This window comes from Capra hircus, chromosome 8 (genome assembly GCF_001704415.2).
Source record: "Capra hircus breed San Clemente chromosome 8, ASM170441v1, whole genome shotgun sequence".
Classification (NCBI taxonomy): Eukaryota; Metazoa; Chordata; class Mammalia; order Artiodactyla; family Bovidae; genus Capra; species Capra hircus.
In genome coordinates, this window is record NC_030815.1 from 16998658 (window position 1) to 17022849 (window position 24192).

The 24192-nt window shown below is 43.9% G+C and overlaps 1 protein-coding gene and 1 long non-coding RNA gene across 4 annotated transcripts in view; one reads left to right on the forward strand and one right to left on the reverse strand.

Moving 5' to 3' along the window:
- LOC106502388 lies at positions 878-5743 on the forward strand. Its single transcript, XR_001918423.1, has 2 exons — positions 878-1238; positions 3075-5743. It is a non-coding gene; the product is annotated as an uncharacterized LOC106502388 (long non-coding RNA).
- The window catches only part of TEK (TEK receptor tyrosine kinase), a 99695-nt gene continuing 80398 nt past the window's right edge, over positions 4896-24192 (reverse strand). For 2 of the 3 annotated variants that reach the window (XM_005683591.3, XM_018051890.1), the window contains 10 exons: positions 23299-23453; positions 21717-21927; positions 19065-19175; positions 16667-16857; positions 16009-16122; positions 11744-11814; positions 10434-10474; positions 8806-8902; positions 7107-7206; positions 4896-5896 (listed from right to left, as the gene is read on the reverse strand). In XM_005683591.3, the coding sequence (XP_005683648.2) occupies positions 5822-5896; positions 7107-7206; positions 8806-8902; positions 10434-10474; positions 11744-11814; positions 16009-16122; positions 16667-16857; positions 19065-19175; positions 21717-21927; positions 23299-23453 (1166 nt within the window). In that variant the 3' untranslated portion in view covers positions 4896-5821. The remainder of the gene's footprint in view (positions 5897-7106; positions 7207-8805; positions 8903-10433; positions 10475-11743; positions 11815-16008; positions 16123-16666; positions 16858-19064; positions 19176-21716; positions 21928-23298; positions 23454-24192) is intronic. The other variant, XM_005683592.3, reaches the window with a different exon arrangement.

Consider the following 24192-nt stretch of genomic DNA (forward strand, 5'->3'; position numbering starts at 1 on the left):
CAAGTGTGTGCAGAGAGATGTGGGGATGTAAGCTTTCTGTCGGAAAGGTCTTCACAGACATGTCCCTCTGTCGCCTCAGAGACAGCACCTCTCAAACAGTTTCTCACCGTGACTTTCCTGCTTTCCATTTTCTAGGAACTGTGATTTCATCTGCCTCCAAGACCAGAGAATTTCAAACCATCATGCTTCTTTATTCCTTGTAATCAGTCTGTTTCTTCCTTCCAGATTACTCATAGATGTCTCTTTTTTTTAGTTTCCACAACCACCTTATATTTTTGCTCCATCCTTTGCAGCCAGGTACAGTGTCTAAGAGGTGACTGATACATTAAGTGAGAATCTATACAGTGTTTCTGGACAGGGCATCATAGGTGTTAAACATTAAATTTCCAACCTTTTTCTTCTCAATCAGTCTTTAAATGACTCTTGTCCTGAGGCTAACCTTCATTCACTCCTGTTTAAATTACAGCTCTTCTAATGAGGAATGCAAACGGTACCTGACTGTCTAGACTCTGTGACCTGTTCCCCCTCCCCCATAACCATCCTACTGTAAAATTTACTCCCTTCTTCCAAGTGAAAGCACAGGGCATTTGAACCTAGATGGGACTAATCCTTTTCCATGCTCCCTCCCCAGAGAGAGACAAATAAACCACTGAAATGGGACGTGCACTGGAGTGAGGTGTGCCCCCCTCAGTGGAGTCCTAAGGTGAGAGGAGCCTGACTCGCCCCTGGCTGCCGCCACCCAGCCAGTAATTATTGGAACCCCTCTGACCGCATGCTGCCTCCTAGTGGGATCTCTTGGTAGGAGAGTAGACTCGGCAGTCAGGCTCTGAGATTGGATTTCTTTCTAATGTACTAACTTGGCTGAGGCAACTTTAACCTCTCCAAGCCTCAGTTTCTCTGGCTGTAAAAAGGGGACAATGAAATACCGACCGTGCTGGGTTAGTCTGCAGTTTTTAGTGAGATAAGCCAGGTAAAGTGCTTAGGGACTGAGCTGGTGTAACTGCTCACGTTCCTTGGTTTTGTAGTGTTGTTTCTGCTGCTACAGTTCCTGTTGCTGCATCAGTTTTCTTATTCTTTGGGAAGAATTTCTAAGAAGGTTTTCTCTTTCATTTGACAGTTAATTCATACTTCAGTTGTGGACACGACAGTTCTGTTCCCTCATCCGCTAGGCTTGCCTCACAGAAGATCCCTGAAGGGTTTAGTGGCTGACTACCTGCAGAGAGTCATTCAGGATGAAGGTAAGAGCTTGCTTGTTCATGATAAATATCAAGCTCCTGAGTCTGACGGGGGTGAATACATCATGAGGTTCATGGTAAAGGTCCCCGGTTTGAAATACTTCCCTGTGGGTTTTCTCCTAGGGCAGAGAATCCCAAAGTGTCTGTTTAAGTAAAATGTGCTCCTTGCCCACTACCTGGCATAGTCCTGGATGTTCCACAGGCATCAAAACAGCAGTTGGGGCAGACTGGTGACCTTGGAATTCATACAGGAAACTTTTGTTGGTGCAGAGATCTAATTCCATCCTAAATGTTGCTGTGTACCTCTTTTCATATGTGATTTTCATTAAACCTAATGAGAATCTAGAATTGATTGGGTCCGAGGTATCTCAGTGGCGCTAGTAGTAAAGAACCTGCCTGCCAGTGTAGGAGACGTTTAAGAGTTGTGAGCTCCATCCCTGGGTTGGGAAGATCCCCTGGGGGAGGGCATGGCAACCCACTCCAGTATTCTTGCCTGGAGAGTCTCTTGGACAGAGGAGCCTGGCGGGCTGCCGTCCACAGGGTCACAGAGAGTCAGACACGACTGAAGTGACTGAGCAAGCACGCAGATTCTCTCACCCCAGGTAAATAGTGAGCTTTTTGTGAAAGGAAGTATAGCTCAGGTTCAACAGAGTCATCATGCATGCACTTGCTTTGTAATGGATTGGTAGATCTTGCTCTCAGAATTTTTTTTTACTTCTGGTATTTTTGAGGTAAAGGCCCAACATTAAACAGGCTCATCAAATGCAACAGGTACAGCCACCAGCTCCCTGCTAGTGGCATTACCATAAGCACGAGGCACGTGTCTGACTTGGAATGGAGGTTATTCTGTACATTTCATGCAGACCCATATAGGCCCCTCTATTGCACAAGATAGAAAAGAAAGTTAATTTTGAATGTTAAAATGTTATAATGCTATTGTTTCTTCAGATGCTTCTCTGATCATGTCATTTATTGTACAAGAATTCAGATTTTATCTTGTGGTATTTATTCTTTCATTCTATGTCTATTAGACACTAACCAATACCATCTTACACAGGATCTTTATATTATCTGCTTTAAAATATTCATATCTCAAATACCCCAAAAATGCTATTATAAAATTCATAATGTGTCCTGCTGAAAACAACCTGGGACCATGGGCACAAAAATATTTCATTTTACAATAAAAAATGCCCTATGTAAAGCAAAGTTAAAGAACACCACAGTTCTCTCAGAATAATGCAAGGAAACAAAAAATAATACACCACTTTACAAGTGTAGCCCATGATTTTCCTCAATCTCAGACATCACTTATTATTTTCAAAAGAACTGTAGGCTTGGTATCTTGGGTAGATTTCATCTGCTTTTTAAACCCATGTCATCTCATATCTAAGGCTGCTCTTTGTCTAGAGAGGTATATTTTTTCTGGCATCTCTATTTCTGGCTTCTTGTCAGATCTGTCATTCACTGGTGCCCGTCACTATCTTCTTGCATATCCCTGGAAAAGAGGTTCATGGAAAAGGTACTGATGTGCTCTGCCATCATAGGAACGTAGTGACCACATGACTGAGGACAGGCTATACAGAAAAAGGGAGATGTTTGTTCATCTGCTGCTGCTGCTGCTAAGTCGCTTCAGTCATGTCCGACTGTGTAAAACATTTGTGTAAAACATTTCTAAAGCAACCAGTGGTGGTTCCAGGTGTGAAATAGTGATATACTGATAAGTGGTCAGTGTTGATTCTGTTATAAACTCAAGACCGTTTTGAGACCATCCGTGGGCAACCTCACAGGGAGTTGTCTATGTCTAACATTTAATTTTTTGTCCTATTCTGTTTGGAGGTCACAGTTCCAGTGAAAATGCAACCGCCTTCATGGAACTGGTCCTCTGGAAGGTAAAAGACGACCTGAAAGGAAAGAAGTGACCACCTGGCCCAAGCAGATCTTAAACCTCTGCACCGCTTCCCTGACTCCTTGGCCTCCACTGCTGGCAGGAGCGTTTAATCTATAATAACATGAGGTTTCCCTTTCATAGAAGAGGAGAAAGAGAAGCACTGTCGAGGTTTATGCATTACATTTTAAAGGCTGGATTTCCACAGCAGTTTCTAAAGTTGTGTCTAGGGAGGGGTGGGGAAGGAATTAGGTTGTTTGGATTTTGACTTATCGTCATAGGCCATGTGCAGATGTCCATGGAAGATGCTTTAAAGTGGAAGCACTGCGTCCAGGACTTCCACAAATTTCATTTCTCAGATTACTTAAAATTTCTTTTCCTCTTTAAATACCTGGAACCGTTATACTGCTAGGAGTCTAAAACATCTCTTCCTAACAAAATCATAACAGTTTTCTTTAGATTGCCTATATAGAAATAGATGTAGAGATTTTCTTCACAAAATATATGGATGCGAATGTAAACTTTTCAGTGTACTGTTAACATAATACAGTTTGGTCACTGGGCTATTGTGTAAGGTGTTTTCATTCTAACTGGTGTACTCTTGCTTGATTTTGATTCCTGTCAGCCACTCATTGATCTTTTTTTTTTTAAGGCAGTATCCTGTGGATCTTCTGGTACACTGAAATCTAATCTATATTCCCAATACTGGAATTACCTAGTTCCTTAAAGGGGTCAGTTCTTCCCTTCTTAATTGCTTTTTGATGATATGCAAACTGGCCTGTGGAAATGACACAAATTCATTCAGTTTGACTGCTGACCTTTGAGTAAGTATGAATCTTTCGATTAATTCAGTTAACGTGCTACAAAGCTACAAAGGTTTCTTTGTCACCAGCATGGATGAATCACAGAGATGTCAGTCGGATGGCCGCTGTGCCAGAAGTGAATTCGTGGCCTTCTGACAGTTGATTATAATATGTGTCAACCCTTGGCACACCTTAGGCTTACTGCTTCAGTATTTTGAATTTACAAGTAAATCTTAGTATCACTGAATTCCTTTTTCTTGATGCTGCCCTTTCGTAGTCATCTCTTTTACTGGCCGTGAAGTAAATTCGTAATGATGTAAATTTATTTTAAATATATATAATCAAGAAGGTCAAACTGTTAGAGAGGGTAGCTGTTATTGTGTATTCCAAAGCCACATGCAAAATTTGAAGACATTCTCTACATTTTTCAGAGATACATTCATCCCTGTTCTTGTTTGGTTCCATGTACATACAAACCAAGAGCTGTCAGGAGTATCTTCACAACATTTGGGTAAAAAGGAACTGTTACATATTTGGACCTACTTTCAGTGGCTCTTCATTCCAGCCCCTGCTCTGCTGAAGAATAAATGATGCGGCAGCAGTGTTACTTTTGCCTGTCCTGCTATGGATGAAGAGCTTTCGGACAAATGCAGTTTCCTGGTCACTGTTTCTGCTGCATGAAGTTCAGCAGATGGCAGAAATATGGAACATTACACAGTACGTAAAACACTGCAACACAGTTAAAAGAGATTCCAGTTTTAAGCCCTCAATTCATACTGGTACCCGAGGTACAGGAAAACAGTAGAATATTTCTGGGAGATGTTTCTAATCTTGTGATACATCTGGTTGAATATACTCACCAACTGCTGTCTGCATATTGCCAACACATTAGAGGATGATAAAGTGTTTTCTTGAAAGTATAATAGAGATGGTTGGTAATACTTACGAGACACATTCCTAGACAAAAAGTGGGTAGGCAAGACATTTATTCACTTACTATATGATCTCAGTATAGCATGTGCCTACAATATAAATGGTAAACTCACAACTGATCAAAACTAGAACTTTTTACAATGTGCAAGACAGGTGGGGATGTTAATCTGCTATGATACATGTCACATGTCTCTCAAATATAACGACAAGCTTCCTGTTTTAATTTCTTAACAAACACATTGATTGTTATCCAAGAAACTAAAACCTATTAGCTTCTCAAATTAACACTTCCTAACATTCTTAGGCTTCTAAGGAATGAGATTTAAGTCGGTTTTTCAGTGTCTACATTTAGGACTGATTTGTTGGCTCTGGAAACACATGAAAAAGTTATCAAATTAACAAAGGAATCAGGATGGCTTCTACAGGTGAGGGGGAATATTTAGAGATAGAAAAAGCTCTTTACATCACTTAGGTTAACATTTAAGAGACCTAAATCCATGTCCTGTTAGCACTCATACCTTTCCCCTACTTTTTCTCACCTGTACCAACAGGTTTACTAATAGTATTTTCTTCTACACAGTGAAACATCTTAGAGCATCCAATATATAGGTAAATATTTAAAAAAATACCTAGGACAATAATGAGTTATGAACTACAGTGATTGTACTCACACCTTCCCATAAAGTCCATGTTTTTAGAAAAATATATTATTGTATATGAAACAACAGGCATTCTGATTCCAGCACATTCTTACTCAAAATAGTATATACAGTCCTAGTCAGAGGGTGCTACAGATTCACACACGGGTCTTAGAGTCAAAGTCCCAGGCAAGCGACAATCTATATACATGTCCATTTTCTGTCACCTCTCTTGGCAGAGGCTTGCTTGCTGAGCATCAGGGTATGAAGGGTCTCTCACGCCGGTGAAGGGGAAACAGAATATACAGATGAAAGTGGTCGGTCCTAGGCCGCTTCTTCTGCAGAACAGTCGATTCCCGCGTAGGTGAACTTCTCATAAAGTGTGGTGTTCACATAGGTCTAGGAGAACAAGAGTGGTTCAGAGACACAAGCTGGCTCAGTCCTGCCTCCGCTGGGAGCAGTTACAGTCATACCCCGGTTTCCTTAGCTTGTCTCAGCTCAATTACAGATGCTATGCGCTCAGTCGTGTCTGACTCTTTGTGACTCCGTGCACTGTAGCCCACCAGGGTCCTCTGACCATGAGATTTTCCAGGCAAGAATAGTGGAGTGGGTTGCCATTTCCTACTTTAGGGGAGTTTTCCTCACCCAGGGATGGAATCCCCACTCAGGGACTGAACCTGCCTCTCCTGCACCTCCTGTCTTATTGGCAGGTGGATTCTTTAGCACCACTGGCTGCTGCTGCTAAGTCACTTCAGTTGTGTCCAACTTTGTGCGACGCTATGGACCGCTGCCCATCTGGCTCCTTTGTCCATGGGATGGTCCAGGCAAGAATACTGGAGTGGGTTGCCATGCCCTCCTCCACAAGCCCCCAAATACTGGCAGGGATATTTCTCTATCCTCATTCCCTCTGTTGTATTTAACCACTTTCTTCCTGAAAAGCATCCCTTGACTTCTGCAGGTAAGATTGCTTCCTCTCACTTTTCCAGCCTCCCGGCTTCTCTATCCCATGGTCTCTCACTGGTCCCTTCTGACACGCACCACAGCCTCCCAGACCCCTTCCTCTGTCTGCTGCTCATCTTCACATCTCCTGCTGTGAGATCTCACCCACATCTCTGGTTTCATTACCAACTGGGTTTTGATGACTTGCAGCATCTTCCATGACTTCCAAATTCCCTAACCTAGATTTACCTTTTGGATCTCAGATCTATCTACTACAAGTTTTTACAGAATTCCTGACCCTCCCCGTAGTAACCTGAAGACCGCCTTCTTGTCACTCTCCCGTTTGTCCTTGGGCAAGTCACTTTCTCCTTTCTAAGTATGCTCCTTCATCTACAGAATGAAAGGGTCAGGCTGTATGACAGATTTAAGATCCCGTCCAGCTCAGACAAGCCAGTTCTGTACATTGCTCTACAGTGTCTGACTATATCTTATATAGGAATCTGGTTTCCTCCAAAATTGTAACTTTCTCAAAGTTGAGTCCACATCTTTTATGGCCCTGTAGCACCTCAGGTTGGTTCAAAAGAACCTGCTGACCTGTACCCACTATTAACCACAATGGACACATGAGGAATTCCAGTGAAAGAACCCCTGCCTTGAGTTCCATACTCACCTTTCGTTCTTCTAACATCCTGTTTAAGGACACCAGGATCTGGGCAAATGAGGGCCTTTCATAAGGCTTCTCCCGCCAGCACTGTCTCATGAGATCATACCTTTGAAAACAGAGTGAGAGTGTTTAGTCTCCCACTGTGCTTTAGTCCTGGGCACAGCCAGGTGCAGGGTTGGGAATAAAAGAAAATGTAGCTGCACAATGCATGGTCATCTCACTTAGCCAGCAGAAGACAGAATTACTACAGCTAGGAAGGTTCTAGGAGGCCTCCCGCCTCCCCACCCACGTCTCGTCTCTTCTCCCAGTGGATCTAGTGCCCACTTTGGGTACCATTCCCAAGAGATCTTGGTCTCAGCTATCCTGATCATCTGGGAAGAACTGAGTTGTGTGTCTAGGGTAGGCTTTCCCTCAGAATATTACATCTCTCAAAATGTCAGTGTTTCATTTCTAAAAACTGGCTCTGTGCGCAAATAAATTTGCAAAATGCTACCTATCGTGCCTCCCTCTTAGTGACTGACTTTGTGATATCTTGAAGTCTTTCTATTAAAAACCAACCACCTTTTAAACGAGGTTTAACATAGAAGCTTCCCAAACATAACTGATCACAGTACTCTTTCCCCTTGTGTTATTTATGTCTCACACATTCCACAAACACAGTTTACAAAGTGCTAGTCTAAGGTCTTTCTCCAGTGTGGCCAGAACTACCTGTATTGTTAAAACGTGGATTCCTGGGACCCACTCCAGATTTAGAGAGTCATCATGTCTGAGAGCGGGGCTCAAGGTTTCACATGCCTAACAGGGTGGTTCCTCACTGGGAACCACAGTGCACAGAAGGCTCTCAGCTATCAGCCTGGGGTGGTAGAAATTCTAGAAGAGTTTCTACTTTAACAGAAGTTTCATAAGTGAGTTAAAGCAGTGAAAACATCACTCCTTAAAGGTGGGATTCAGGGACTTGGTCCAGTGATGGCTTGAGTACATTCAGGTTTTCCCAGGATGGTCTAGGTTTATATTTCTTGTACCACAGCATAATGGCACCCTCATCCACTCTTAGAAGTGGCTTGGTTTGGACAATAAATTCCTTGTTCAGCCTAGAGCCTTGCACTCTTCATATTATGTCATTTAGGCAGCAACGACCTCAGCTTGTTCTGGGAATGGCAGCATCACTAGAGAATCATTCTTTCCAGGAATAAGAATATTTATTCCTGGAAAATAAGGCTTGTAGAAGCAAGATTTTATAAAGAACAGTTTATTTTCTTTAGTGTAACTGCTCTGACATTTCTACCCTCAAAGTTCCATACATTTATTCATGGATAATTTCATGTATTCATAAATTATTCATACAGATCTGTTCTGTATTTGTTGCCCTTTCTCATTTCAACTTTAAGATTCAGCCAAGAATCACCACCTTAAATTCCTCCTGAATTTCTATGCCTGGAAAACTCTCTATTTCCTGCCCATTGCCTAACAGTCTTTAGTTTCAAGGTTCTGAAATCTTGAACTCAAAAATCTTGTTTGAGTTTTCTGAGGGAAATGCCCCCCTACACGCATAACACAGACTCTTGTTTCTGACTGTTTTGGATGTGTGTGTGTACACATATATACGTATTTGTATGTATCAGATAGCTGCTTCATTACAGTCAGTTCAGGAAACATACAGAGGGGAGGTTAGGATAGAATGGCCCTGGGGGGAGGCCTCACTTACACCTCGTCGTCACAGTTTAGCGGCTTCTCCAGTCTGTAGCCCTGGGGCAGCTTCTCGTAGAGTTCTGCACACGTCATCCCACAGTAAGGGGTGCCGCCTGGAAGATAGGAAACGGTGCACCCTGAGCCCCCCTTGGATGCAGAAGGCACTGTCTCCTGCCCTGGGGCCCTATAGCCAAGGGACTGGGAGGAAGAGGAGGGTGAGTCAAGCGACGATAAGCACCCAGAGTCGTCATCCCCTGGCGCAAACCCACCGCACGTCACAGCTAGACTTGGCTACAGACAGCGCTCCCGTGCGGCCGCTGCTTCCTTACGGCGCCTTGCTCGTACCCAAGTCTGTCTACTATACACAGCATGTCTCTTGACATGGTACCAATGTACCAATGACATGGATCTTTTCCCCAACTGGAAATCTGTATTTACATAATGCAATTCCTGTTTTATCTACCATAGTTACTGTCCCAATGGTAACTATAAAAGCAATATACGTTTATTGTGGAAAGCACAAAAAATAATGAAAAAACTCCTTTGAAAAAATCCTGTGTAGTCTTTCCAGTTTTCTTATGTGTAATATTTATAAAACTGGAATTATGGCAAATGTGAAATTTTTCTGCTTTTTGGCATGTACATTTTCACATGGTATTAAATGGCTTTTGACATATATCCAGACAAAAGTATAATTCAAAAAGATACATGCATCCCTTTGTTCACAGCAGCACTGTTTACAATAGCCAAGTCATAGGAACAATCTAAATGTCCATGAATGGATAAAAGAAGACGTGGTATACACACACACACACACACACACACACACACACACACACACACACACAGGAATATTACTCAGCCATCAGAAAGAATGAAATAATGCCATTTGTGACACTATGGGTGGACTTAGAGATTATCATACTAAGTGAAAGAAGTCAAAAAGAGAAAGACAATTGCCGTATTACTTACATGCAATCTAAAATATGACAAATGAACTTATCTACAAAACAGAAGCAGACTCATAGAGGACCGACTTGTGATTGCCAAGGGGGAAAAGTGGCAGAGAAGAAATGGAAACTCGGAATTAGCAGAAACAAACTATTACATATAGGATGGATAAACCACAAGGTTCTGCTTATAGCACTGGGAACTATGTTTCATATCTTGTGACGAACCATAATGGAAATGAATATGGAAAATTATATCCACAATACATAAAACAGAGTCACTTTTGTACAGCAGAAATTAACTAACTTTAAATCAACTATACTTTAATAAAATTTAAAAATAAATGGCCTTTGAAAATGTGACTTTTCATAGCAACACAATATACTGTCTTAAAGTTGCAGAAGAAAACATGACAGCTTTATGACATCTGTGCACACGTGGAGACAACTTAGAATGAAGTTCTTGGCCACCAGGTCATCAGTGTTAAATGTGACATTAGACACTGGGCTTTCATAAGGAGAGCCATGGGGATAAACACACTCATGCAGGAAACCTGCAAGGTTCTTTTCCCAAGTGGCATCTGTCGGCACCGAACGCAAGTGTTACCCATGAAACTAGATGGTGAGGAGCACGGGGTGGGGGGGGCGCTCCCTTTGCCCATGCTTCATCTGGTAGGTGGACAAGGATACTCACCTAAGCTAACAATCTCCCATAGTAACACGCCATAGGACCATCTGCAGAAGGGATGAAAGAGAAAACTAATCAGCACACGCGTTGGCCAGTCAACGTTCTGCCCCCAAAGCTGGGGCGACTGACTCTAGGTCAGAAGAGGGAAAGTCCCATGTCTTTTTCCTAGGATTAGGTCTTGCACAGAGCGTGCGTCTATCTCCCCTTTGGCCAATGGAAGGATTGTAACAGGGGAACACTGTTAACACTGGCAGAGCCCCCACTTGCTCTAGGTAGAGAATGCAGGCTGACACTACAGAAAGCAGGGGGTTCTAGGCCAGACAGGCATCAGATCTCATCTCTGCCACCGGGTACTCATGTGACATGGGACAAATGACTAGAACTGCTGAGGCCTCTGACTGTATTCTTCCAAAAGTGAGGACACCCATCTCTGCCTCATGCAGAGATGACATGAGATAACATAAAGGCACACAGTGAGAACACAGTCATCGCCCAACCTCTCCCCATCCCCAGGCATAACAGCTCTCCCCCCAACCCCCCACCCCCCGAATAAATCAACTCAACCCTCTGGGCCTGTTCTTCCTCCTGAAAATAGGGAATGTGGGCAAGAGGGCTCAGGTCTCAATCGCAAACCGTCCTCCCCTGCCACCAGCCTGAGACTCGTCACACAGGCTGCAGGCGGAGATGGGCCCCACCGACTGCCTTCTGTGGGCTCCCAGGTGGCGCTAGTGGTAAAGAACCTGCCTGCCAGTGCAGAAGACATAGGAGTTGTGAGTTCAGTCCCTGGGTCGGGAAGATCCCCTGGAGCAGGGCGTGGCAATCCACTCCAGTACTCTTGCCTAGAGAATTCCATGGACAGAGCAGCCTGGCGGGCTGTAGCCCATCGGGTTGCACAGAGTCGGACACGACTGAAGTGACTTAGCATGTGTGACTGTCTTCTGTCCCTGCCACCTCCGACCCCCAGCAGCTACTCTGGGCCACCTCCTCAGGTCTAGGTCCTTGTGCCGAAGTCAGTCTGGGCAATGGAGTCACAGGAAGACCAGGATGCCTTTGACTCCTCAGGAAATAAAGAGTTAACCACTTGAAGTCACTCCCTGAAGTGCAGAAATAAACCCAAAGCCTGCCATCGGGAAATCATTTCCTCTGTGGCTTCGTTCACTCTGTTAATTTATTTCCTGGGCTTAGTGATTAGCTTTATTCTGCAGAGGGATGCAATATTCCTGGTTCTCTTCAAAACCTTTGTCAAATGGATATTTTTCTGGGTCCAAAAAAAAAAAAAAAAAAAAAAAACCCTCAGCAGTGAGAGGCTTACTCACACGTCACTGTTGGTCGTATACACGCTGTAATTTAGTGACTCGATCGCCATCCAGCGCACGGGGAGTCTTCCCTAGAGAATACAATGAAAGAGGCTGCTTAGGCTCAACAGGGGCCCCTTCCCAAGGCTCGCCGGTGGCCTGAAGCTGGGGGGAGCTCACCCCAGTTCTCAGGGAGGTCCCCAGACAGAAGGCATGGCAGAGTCGGGATATTTTTGCATGTCCCACCCACAAGTCTGCTTTTAAGTTCAAAGCCCCGCAAATTATGTAAGCCCCACTTACCTCAAGGGGTCACTACCATAGCTTCATGTAAAGAAAAATAATGTGTGTGTATGTGTGTGTCCTTTCAGTGGTCATGCAATTATTCACTTCGTGGCTGTCAGAGGTTTGAAAAGAGAGATGGGCATAGGAACTGAGGATTAGGCTATAATGTGGGAAAGGCTGAGGTGGTGGTGGGAGACCAAATGCCTGGAGGAGAGGCTGGAAGGGTTTCCAGGGGAGGGGACACACGAGTTCAGTTCTAGAAGATGTGTAGGTACCCCCAGGTGGATGGGGGAGGAAAGAGCATTTCAGACCAAAGGGCAGAGGGTGCATGTGGGTCAGCGAGGAGGTGGTGACTTCTACCAGTGCAGACCAGGGAAGTCCCTCACGTCTACATGCTGTGTTCTCTTCAACATCTGCTCCCTTCTATGTCCTCGCCTCCATCTCCCACCTGGCACTCTCTCTTCTCCTTCACACTAGGGGATGGGAAGAGTTGTCTGCATTTCCTGTTTGGTCCTTGCTCTCATTTACTCCCGCTTGCTGGCCTCTGACCCCGTATTTCCTAGTTATTCATTTCCATGCGCCCTTTTCCATTCTTTGTGTGACTGCTTTGATCTGTCCACCTCTGTCTGTCCCTGCTGCCGTCACCTTGGTTCAGGCCACCACCACTCCACCTGCCTGCTGACAACCACCTCTCCGCTCATCTCCCCGCCTCTGGTTCCACTCCCTAATGACCTGTTCTCTGTACCACAATCACTCTAAATGGCAAACCCAAACATGTGGTTCCTGTCCTTAAAATTCTGTAGTATCACTCTTGTTACAACATCCCCCGTCCTTAGCTGAATCCCCAAAAGCTGGCATCCAGAGCTTTCAAGACCTTATCCCCACTTCCTCTTCCAGCCTTGAGTTTTAACTCTTCCTCTTTTTTGCATCACCCTCTAGCCATATTGCCTTTCTTATTTCCCCAAAGTTCCGTGCTTTCCTCTGCCTCTCAGTTCTTATATATACACTGCATCCACCAGGTCATGCACTTCATTCTCACGTCTCCAGTATCTATGTCACATTTACTGGAAAGCTTCACTGTGCTTCCTCTGAGCTCCGGAGGGACCTGCACTTTCCTCCTGCTCAGCCTTATCCACCGTTACAATTGTTTGTTATGTGTCTCTGAGCTCTTTGAAGGAGAACACTGTGTCTTAATATTATCCCCAAGCCCAGCACAAGCGTGAAACATTGTAGTAATAAATAAATCCACGCTGAGGGGATCAATAGATTAATCAATGGTAGTAAAACCCCAAATCACTGAAGTACATCATTTTGCAACACTTCCAGTACTAGAATCGCCCTGGGAGGAAGTAAAAAACTAATGCAGGATGCCCTATCCACAATAACTGAATCAAAATGTCTAAGTGGTAGGACTTAGTATCTGTCTTTTAAAAAGCTTCCCAGAGAATCTAGGTGCAATAGGAATCGACCATCTCTGACTTCCATAGTAAGCCAGAGAAAGTAGCCACTCTGCCCTCTGTTGGTAGTGTGCTACATTGCGCCCTTCTTGCTGGGAGCTTGCTTCTCTCCAGTCCCTTCTCTATCCTTCCCCTACCTTCACCATGTCCTTTCCCCACCCAGACACCATGCTGCTACTGAACGCTTTCCCTTCCACTGGGAGATACACTAGAGCCCTAACCAGTGCTCCGCCCCTCTAAGCATTTCCCTAACTCCATAAGATACAGAAATCCCTGACCTTTATGAAATGTCAAGCAAACCAACCTTAGCCTCGGGGTACTGAGGCAAGTAACCAAATTGAATGGGTAGGATTATGGGGCTAAACTGTGCTAACCTCTCCTCCTCATCCCCACAGGGGTTCCCAGGAGGCACTAGTAGTAACGAACCCACCTGCCAGTACAGGAGCCATAAGAGACAGGGGTTCAACCCCTGGGTCGGGAAGATCCCCTGGAGGAGGAAATGGCCACTCACTCCAGCTTTCTTGCCAGGGAAACCCCATGGACAGAGGAGCCTGGCGGGCCACAATCCATACGATCACAAAGAGTTAGACATGGCTAAAGCGACTTAGCATGCATGTGGCCCTCCCTCCTCATGGCATCTCATCCCCAAAGTGCCAGAGTGAAGGAAGGCGAGAGATGCTGCGGTGAAAATAAGAGGGTCCCACGTGGCCCAGGAGGAATGCGGAGAGCTGGAGCATATGGGTGAGTGGTGTGTCCTGCCTCTATAAGACCAGCCCAGCCACTCACCAGAGAAAGGTCTGCTTTGAGAGGGGCGAATCTGAAAAGTTTAGGGAAAAAACTGTTGCCTGGCAACCAACCTTCAGGGAGTCACTGGAGACTTCCTGAGGTGCTGATGTCAATAAGTATCAAGGACCAGGGGCGTGGTACTCTCTAAGAACCAAAGGAGGCCCACTTCAAACCCTCATCAAAAAAGGGAGTGGAAAGTTCCAAAATGATTAAGTTCACTGTGATCATAACTATGGAAAAGACTGTATGCTTGTGGAAGGAAAAGAGTTAAAAATAAAATAAATTGTGTCAAGGTTGTGAACTGTGGATCATTTCCTCTTGAAAGCATTCTTGAATATTGTTTCTGTGTTATCTTGTCAGTAATTGAAATAAGTATATTTAAAAGAAAGGAAACCTGAGCTTGAGGATAAATGCAGAAGCCGGAGCCTTGCTAGGAGGCAATTTGATATCTACAAAAGTAAAAAGACTCTCTGTGTATATATGTTACAAGAACTGGAGTCATCCCAAGAAAGCTGAGCCCAAGTAATGCTGGGAGAGCCATGCCATCAGAGAGACCTACCCAACATGTGCAAAGACTATAGGATGCGTCAGCCCCAACACCCTGCACTGCCAACTGCAGGGAAAGCAGAGGGTGGTGGCATGTTGAAAGCCCAGCACTAATGTCCAGGGATGTGGCATTTCCAGCTTTATGATTCCAGGTGGATGACGAGAGCAGAATGAGGCTCCCCTGGGATCTTTTATTTGAAGGTAAAATTTGGCTACTTGGGAGGCTAGGCATCATTAGGTGAAAGTGGATTTGGTGGGGGCTTGACGAACGAGCAAGCTATGGTTTTTCCAGTGGTCACGTATGGATGTGAGAGTTGGACTATAAAGAAAGCTGAGCGCCTAAGAATTGATGTTTTTGAACTGTGGTGTTGGAGAAGACTCTTGAGAGTCCCTTGGACTGCAAGGAGATCCAACCAGTTCATCCTAAAGGAATCAGTCCTGAATATTCATTGGAAGGACTGATGTTGAAGCTGAAACTCCAATACTTTGGCCACTTGCTGCGAAGAAGTGACTCATTTGAAAAGACCCTGATGCTGGGAAAGATTGAAGGCAGGAAGAGAAGGGGACAACAGAGGATGAGATGACTGGATGGCATCATCGACTCAAAGGACATGAATTTGAGTAAACTACGGGAGCTGGTGATGGACAGGGAGGCCTAGTGTACTGCCATCCATGGGGTTGCAAAGAGTCAGACACGACTGAGCGACTGAACTGACGAATGAGCAGAGAACATTCAGAAAAGAGGGAACTCTTATACGAGCATTTACAACTTACGAGTTTCTTTCTAGAGCATCCTTGTGACTTAGGAAACCTTGTTGATTCACTTCCTTAATGTTTTAGAAAGTAGGTTAAACGTCTTTTCCCCCCCTCCTATGTTTGCTGTGTAAAAGGGGACTGTGGGAGCTCCCCAGAAGATTCTGAATGAGACCAGACTTGGAGGTCTGTGCTGGATACGGACCCCAGCCCCTCCAGCACGAGGCTTGCATGTTCAACAACTTCACCACATGTGACAGAGCCTTCTTCACTGGTAAATGCAGACCCTCCAGACATTTTAGGTATCAAAACTGAGAAAGGACGTTTGCTGGGCTGAGGCATTATGAAACGGCAGAAAAGGCCAGAGGCCTCCGTCAGCACAGAAGGATGGAATTCTAAGAGAAGCAACGTCAGGAGAGGGAGGGGTGTCCCCGGAAGGGTCTCATCAACATCTGAACTTACCATCGTCTTTTTCACATACACTTCTTGACCTCGGGATAATCCAAAATCGGCTATCTTGGCTACATAGTTTTCACCAACTAAAATGTTCCTGGCAGCTAGGTCCCTGTGAATAAACTGAAATTTTAAAAAAAAAGGGTCATGTATTTTCAGCATCATATTTGCTTTTTTACTTCATTTTGTTTGCACAAAGAGCAGGAGCTTTGGGAAATCTAGAGGATAGTATGAAAAAGTGTTTTTAAAAAGCTACCAGAATCCAGTTCCCTTCTAGTTCCTCTTCTAAATGCTCAGTGAGTGGATTCTGCCAAACGACCCACAGGTCTTTGGAGGAGCATTTCAGGAAGAAGCACCAGGTCATGCACTATTCCAATTACCACGAAAGGCCTCTGCTATGTGTGCTGTGTGGAGTTATTTGAAGCTAATATGAGTGAAAGCACCTCACCCAAATACATATGATGAGATTCACTAGATAAACATACCATTAGCATGGAGCATGATCTTCTATATAAAGAGATAGAATATTAACAAACAGAATACAATTAGGGAGAGTTTGAGAAGGAATTAAGGAAGAGAGGTGAACTGGGAAAAAAAAAAATCTAAACTCTGATATCACAGAGAAGTTTGGAAGAAAGATGCTCAAAGCAAGGTTCATAGAACAAACCTGTTTTTGGCTCAGGTAGTCCATACCCCGGGCCACATCTGCTGCGAAATGGAGAAGCTGCTGGGAGGAGAGCGTGGAGGCAGTGCTGTTGGCAATGGCAAACGCGGGGTCCGTCTCTAGCACTCGGCTCTTTCGCAGGAAGTCCAGGAGGTTGCCATGGGGCGCATACTCAATGGCCAGGTACAGGTAGCCTGTGGGGTGAGGGAGGAAGCCTCACTTTAACAGTAGCCCTAAACCTCGGTGGTATCTCTGAGATGTGCTTTGGTCCTTGGGGACTGCTTACAAAATTCCATTTTATCTTAAAATAACACACCTAGTGGTACCAATATGGGTAATGCTGCCGACAGGAGGAAAACAAGTGACATCATTCCTGCAAAAGGGGGCCATGCCTGCACTTAGGGTTCCCCCCTCCACTCCTACCGAACAGCAGGCTTCCTGAATGCTTCACCTACTGGGTAACACGGGTAGAATGAAATCAAAACACCTGCTTCCAGATGACCTAGGATAGCTAGTCCACATCACCCTTTATTTTTTATTCTATATTGACTGAGAACCTAATATGAGCCAGACATGTTATTCCAGTATGAATCCAGCTTCTCCTGAGGTTATTTTTTTTTAAAATAAACAAACAAGTGATTAAATACCCAAAGCAGAAGGACCCACACTAGGTAACTTTCTCTCTCCTGACCTCTGCTCCTTCCTAAAATCCAGACTAAGTCGTCAGATTGCTGAGTGCATCACTGGTCAGCAAAATCTAGTGCCGGGGATTGCAGTTTTGCTGACAGAAGCCAGAAATGTCAACCTTTTAGGAAAAAAAATAAAATTTTTCCTAGAGCAAAGCATGGTTCATTGCCTTAGTTTTATTCCAAATAGTTTCCTCCCTTTTCTTTTTTATAATGAGATGTAATCTGCTTTGATAGCAATTATTCATCTTTGGAGCCAAAATGAAAGTATAGTGCTCTATTTTACTATTTTTAAAAGTGAATTATTTGGTATATACTTTTTATGTCAAATGAATCTAAACTTCAAAGATATTCTAAGAAAGTGAAATTCTCAAAAAAAAAAAAAAAAAAGGCAAGCTTCTAGCACTGAATCCTGTTGTCCTATAAGGAAAGATATACCTCAATTCTGGTATGAAGGTATTTTCTCACTTTACTGAACAATACAATTTAAAAAATCAACCAATTATGTGATAATAGAGCAAACTTTAAAAAGACATATATTCTGTCACTATAAGTTTTTGTTTTGGAACATTCATTCACTGCTGCCCCATGCTGATTACTGTTCTCAGGAAATAGCTCAAAAATAAGTGTCATAACTTCATTCTGACATTATCTGGCTCTTAGAATTACACCCTTATTGGATCACAGAATGATATATTGTTTGAAGTACCAGTATTTTTAGTTTAATAAATTGAGGAAAAGGAAGTAGTCTCTTTTCCATTGTTGGTATTTGTGCTGCAAAGTCAACAAGAGGTTGTAAAGTTTGCAAATAATTACCATGTGGAGCTTTTGCATTGGAGTAAATTTTTCCATGGGAAATTAAGAGTAAGCATGGATTTAGAGCTGCAAACCCAGGTAGCATGCAGAGGTAAACCCATAGATTTCTTATTACCTACTCATTCACAGCTAACTCCACACATTACAATAGGAAATACTCAATAAACATTTGAATTAATACTATAATTTGAACTTAAGAGTATGTGTGACATAGGATAGTTGTAAAGAAAGCTTCAGTGTAATTGTACAGGGGATTGTTTTGGATAAAAACAAAGTACTATTAGATATAGCCTTATTATTATTTTTTTTAACTTAAGTATCACCAGTCCTTTCACATTACAGTAGATTATTGGCATTCACAGATTTAACATTTGGAGTATTGGCTACTTGGATTTGGAGGGAAAATGAAAAGTCAACTAAGAAGAACCAATGTACTTCACTTTCCTGGTGCAGAGTGCAGCCTCCATCCACCTAGTCGTGACTGAGAAAACCTCTGGATTAGCAAAGATGGGAGCATGTAGGCGCTGTGGGTATCTTTGGGCATTACTAATTGAGCTGTATCAGAAGCCAAAAGACTCACCCGTGGGACCCACCTTCAAAAATATTCCACATCTCAGCACAGTCTATTCACGGGGCCAGACATTCAGACTGAAATTGCAGCTTAAAAAGTAGGTAACCCACTCCAGTGTTCTTGCCTGGAGAATCCCAGGGATGGCGGAGCCCAATGGGCTGCCGTCTGTGGGGTTGCACAGAGTCGGACACGACTGAAGCGACTTAGCAGTAGCAGCAGCAGCAATCTTAGATGACTTATCTTTCCTAACTTCAATATGGAATGTGCCTGATTTTCTTTCTTATTTAAAAAAAAATCTGGCAGGAGAAACAGGAAAAGAGCATCTTACCACGATGTTCACACGCTCCCAAGAGATTGATGATGTTTGGGTGGTGTCCAAGTTTACAAAGAACCTCCAGTTCCCCAGCAAAGTCCCTGTGGTCATCTTTGGAAGCATATTCTGGGAAGAAAGTCAAGAGTCATGACCGTTTTCTGTGATGCCTCGTCAGAAACAACTGTACCCCCTGATCCCCATCACCTTCAAGTACACTCAGCTGTCATTGGGTCTGGAAAACATTAGAGAAATCAAAGAGATGGCTCTATCACAGGGGCTTGGCTGTCCACATTTTGGGCCAATGCTTCTTATGGTTGGGGGCTGTCCTGTGGCAAGGAGGATGTTTAGCTGGCCCCCTGACCTGACCTACTAGTTACCAGTAGCACAACCAAAAATGTACCCAGATCACCAAGTGTCCCCCCTGGAAACCAAATCACCTCTGTTTGAGAATCACTGCTGAAGCCCTCAAATATCCAGAGAAATGGTCTGGTTGAGATGGAGCTGCGTCCATTCTCAGACCCTGGCTTTCCAGAGACAAATACGCCAAGGAATAACACCAAAATTTTAGTGAAACATTGCCAGTAGTGAACACACCTTACTTTATTATAATAATTTTACTCTGCTTTTTACATAAACCAGAATAGAATACTGTGCTCAGTTGTGTTCAACTGTGTGCGACGCCATGGACTATAGCCCACCAGGCTTCTCTGTCCATGGGATTTTCCAGGCAAGAATACTGGAGTGCGTTGCCATTTCCTTCCCGAGGGGATCTTGCTGATGGAGGTGATCAAACCTAGGTCTCCTGCACGTCAGGTGGATTCTTTACCAACTGAGTCACCAGGGAAGCCCACATAAGACTTGCTGAAAAAACTCAAATCTCAATGACATTTTTATAGAAGTCGCTTCGTAGTCAGGAAACAGTTGCGTTTCTTTCTGTTCCTGTCATTCCGTCTCTCCATTAGCACTTTGATCAGAGGCAGAACCACCAATCAGGCTGAAGAGAAAACTCTTTGGCTGATGTGCAACTGGTGATCAGCCTTGAGCTGGTGACAGTATGCTATGATTGCTTTTTGAAGAAATAACATTGGGGGAAAGAGTGATAGAGAGCTGGTAGCCATGTGCATGCCTGACCATGCTTGAAAATTATGGGAAGGTTTCATATGGGCTAAGGGGACCCATGAGGCTGACAGGTAACAATTCCAAGTCTAGTACCCTGTTTATACCACAGGAGCCTAAGGGTCAATGCCTCAGGAACATTTTAGAAGCAAAGCTCCTTGTAACAGGTTGTTGCTTCACATCAGTAAGTGCCCTCTTTGCATGCATGACTTTTCCTGCAAAACTTTCTGCCCCGGTGCGCTGTTAAGTCATTCTGCCTCTTTACACGGACATGAGATGGACAATCAGCTCAGGTCAGATCCCAATCAGCATAAAAACTGATGCTACAAAGCTCTACACTCTCTCTCCTCTCACCATTTTTACTGCTTCCTAAAACTGCTGTGACTAAAGTTGGAAAAGGAAAAGGAATTTCTGGATTCTAGTAGGGTTTGTTTGGGTGTGTGTCTCTGTGTGTGTTTTGAAACATTACTGTCTCTAAGCATAAATAATACTGTGTTTATTTTGTTTTGTTCATTTCCTGACATGTGTTTTCTAGCAATGCAGAAAGCAGTGATGGCTTAATAAGATTTAGGGTTAATTGTCATCTTAGGCTTAATATTGCAGTCAAGAAGAGGGAAAACCCATCAGCAGCCTTAGCAAGTCCTGATTATGGAGCTGCCCAATAAAAGTGGCAATTACATTGCCGGCTCTAATATATCACTTGCCAAGCCTGTGCGCTGTAAAAGCAACAGTGCAGCTTCACAGTCAAGTCATCGGTAAACTGCCATTTCACACGCAACAGAAGACAGTTAGTATTTCCAGGGGACACGTCAATCTGCTTTCTCAGAAGGTCGTATTCAATGAGGGGGCCCTAAGCAGTCTTGAACACAACTGGAAAAGATCTAGTTTTGTGACTACAGATCAATGGTTTCTAAGCTTGAGTGTATAGAAGAGCCGCTGAGCAAGTTTAGGGACCCCAATTTTTCCCTGCATCATCCCAGAAATTTGAATAGATTAGAACCACGAGGAGGAAAAACTCAAGTAGATGCATTTCTAACTATTTCCAGGAATGCTAATGTAGATAATGCAGGAAGATAGTGATTTCCCAAATGTGGTCTCCAAATTCTGAGACTCAGCATCCCAAGGGAACTAATTAGAAATGCAAGCCCTCTGGCCCTGGGCCAGATTTGCTTAATCAGAAACCATAGGGTGGAGCTGAAGAGTCTGTTTTTTAACAAGTCTCCCAGGTGATTTGGACGGTGATCAATGTTGAGAACCACTGCATTAAGAGAAACAGTAATGCTTCCCGAAAGTCAGCAGGGTGGGACAGAGAGTCTGTGTTCTCACATCCCAGTGAATCCAGACAGTGGCGTCTAAACAGCTCATGCCTTCAAGTTTACATCCTGGCCCTCAAAGGATATATCACCTTCAGCTGCACAGAACAACTCCATCTAACATCATGCCAATTTTTTGTTTAAAAAAAATATGAGACCTTAGAGGAAAGATTCAACAGGAAGTCAAGCTGTCCCCCCACCCTAGTAAAATGCTGACTTGATCGGGGCATGCACTGACCTTTCATTCTCTTGATGGCAGCATCCATCCGTAACCCATCCTTCTTGATGCGAGCCTTAAGAACCTGGCCAAAATTACCCTCCCCAATCACATCTTGAAATTTGATGTCATTCCAGTCAAGCACTGGATAAATGGTAGGATCTGGGTTGTTTTTGGCCTTCCTGTTCAGGGCAAGAGTTCCTGAGTTGAACTGCACAGCTGGTTCTTCCCTCTACAAAAATAATGGGTTTGTGTCAGGATTTTTCACAATTTTCAAGGTACATAATACCTTCTGGTTTATGCCCACACTAAGTGAAAAAAAGAAACAGTATACCCAATTCTAGAATTAAGATGGAAATAGGGTTCATTTAGTAGGCCCACTTGGATGAAGTGGCAGCCAGTAGAGCTGCATGGGCATGATCCTAGGCCTCAGGAGGAAAGCATGCTACAATCGACTAGTCATGTCTGCAGGGATGAAGGCGAGGAGGATAATAGCATGTCTGTCACGACACACACTTGAGTTACTCACACTTGAGTGTCTGCCCTGCTGTGAAATGAGCAGCTATTCAGTTCTGGTTTGGAAAAGAGCTCAGAGATCTATCTGGAGAAGTCACAGGACATGCCTCTGTGAGGGCTTTTCTCCTAGCATCATCTTGGTCTCCTTGGCTCTTACTTACTCTCTCCCACTTGTCTTAAAGCTCAGAATCTCTCAAGCCCAAGGCAGTGTCTCCTTTTCTCCTGAGTTTTGGTGGCTGCTGGCAGTCCCAGGACAAAGCATCCGTACCATGATGAGCTCCAGCACTGTCCACCCCCCTGCTGGACCTTCCTGTCTAGTGACAGCCTGAAGGGCATCTCAGGGACTCGTATCAGGAAGATTTACCTCATTCGGAACATGTGACTGTATTCAGTGCTTCATATATAGAATCAGTCAAGTTGGGTACAGATTAATTTTACAGAGCTCAAAATCACAGAGAAATGTTCAGGCTATACTGTCTCAAGGATTCAAATGGGGTGCCTGTCGGTAAAGTATGATTTTGTAAACCTTTGCAACTGGTCAAAATTACTAAATGAAAGAAAAAAGTAGGGCCGAGTGCCATGAACTCTGACTGCAGACTGAAGGGTACACAGGGATGGCGATCCACACGTGGATATAATTCATATATATATGGGGGATACTATTAGAAGTACAAAATGGAAACTGGAAATTTTAAAAAAAAGTGAAGAAAACTGATCTAGTATCAATATTCATGACTTATCACTCTGAGGTACAGTTCCCCTCATGCCCTTCATTACAGTAATGGTCAGCTGTTTATACTGCAAGATTACTCTCACTGGTGACTTATCACTAGGATGACTCTCTTCTCTTTTTGATGGGGCAGTAGTCCTGCTTTAGGCTTAGTTTTCTGCATAATTATTAAGAGTAACCTTTTCACTCTCAGAATTGTTCTAAATTGGACAAGAACTTATATAGTCATGCTAGTTATCTCCCATTTCATAATGGAAGACAAAGAAAAGATGAAACTTGCCTAAGGGAAATACTTCCTTTACAAGTAAACTTTCTGACCCATATCTTTAAAATATTGCTTGGGAGATGAGACACTACCACATTTTGGAAGGCTTGGGCCATTCTCCTTTGGACGTTTGCCCTCTTCAGCTGCAGCATGATCAGAAAGGTCAACAGCACTGTCAGGCAGGTCATTCCCGCTGAGCCGAGGATGGCGATAAGCAGCATCTTCCTGCCTCCGAGGTCTGCTGGTGCTGAGCAGAACGCAGGAGAAGCAGCAGGTTAGTCTAGATGGAGAGACAGGCCACGACCATTTGCAGGAGAAGTCACAGTTACACTGGGAACATCATGGCAGCCTGAGTCCTGCCACCTAATTGCTATGTGACCTAGTGCTACTCATTTATTGTCTGGAACTCACTGGAGACAAATCTGACTGACAGGGCCATTAAAAGTTCAAAGGAATGTGCAAAAGGGCTTTTTACAAGTCAGCATGCTAATCACCAAACCTGCTAAGTGCCAAAGAATTGATGCTTTTGAACTGTGGTGTTGGAGAAGACTCTTGAGAGTCCCTTGGACTGCAAGGAGATCCAACCAGTCAATCCTAAAGGAAATCAGTCCCGAATATTCATTGGAAGGACTGATGCTGAAGCTGAAACTCCAATACTTTGGTCACCAGATGTGAAGAACTGACTCATTTGAAAAGTCCCTGATGCTGGGAAAGATTGAGGACAGAAGGAGAAGGGGACAACAGAGGATGAGATGGTTGGATGGCATCACCGACTCGCTGGATGTAAGTTTGACCAAGCTCCAGGGGTTGGTGATGGACAGGGAGGCCTGGCATGCTGCAGTCCACAGAGTCACAAAGAGTTTGACACGACTGAGTGACTGAACTGAAGTGATGCTAATCAATAATTGTTGCCCTTTGTTCAACTTTCACTTCCAAGTACAGGCCCAAGCAGATGAATATTATCTCATAATAGTGAGACTGACTAA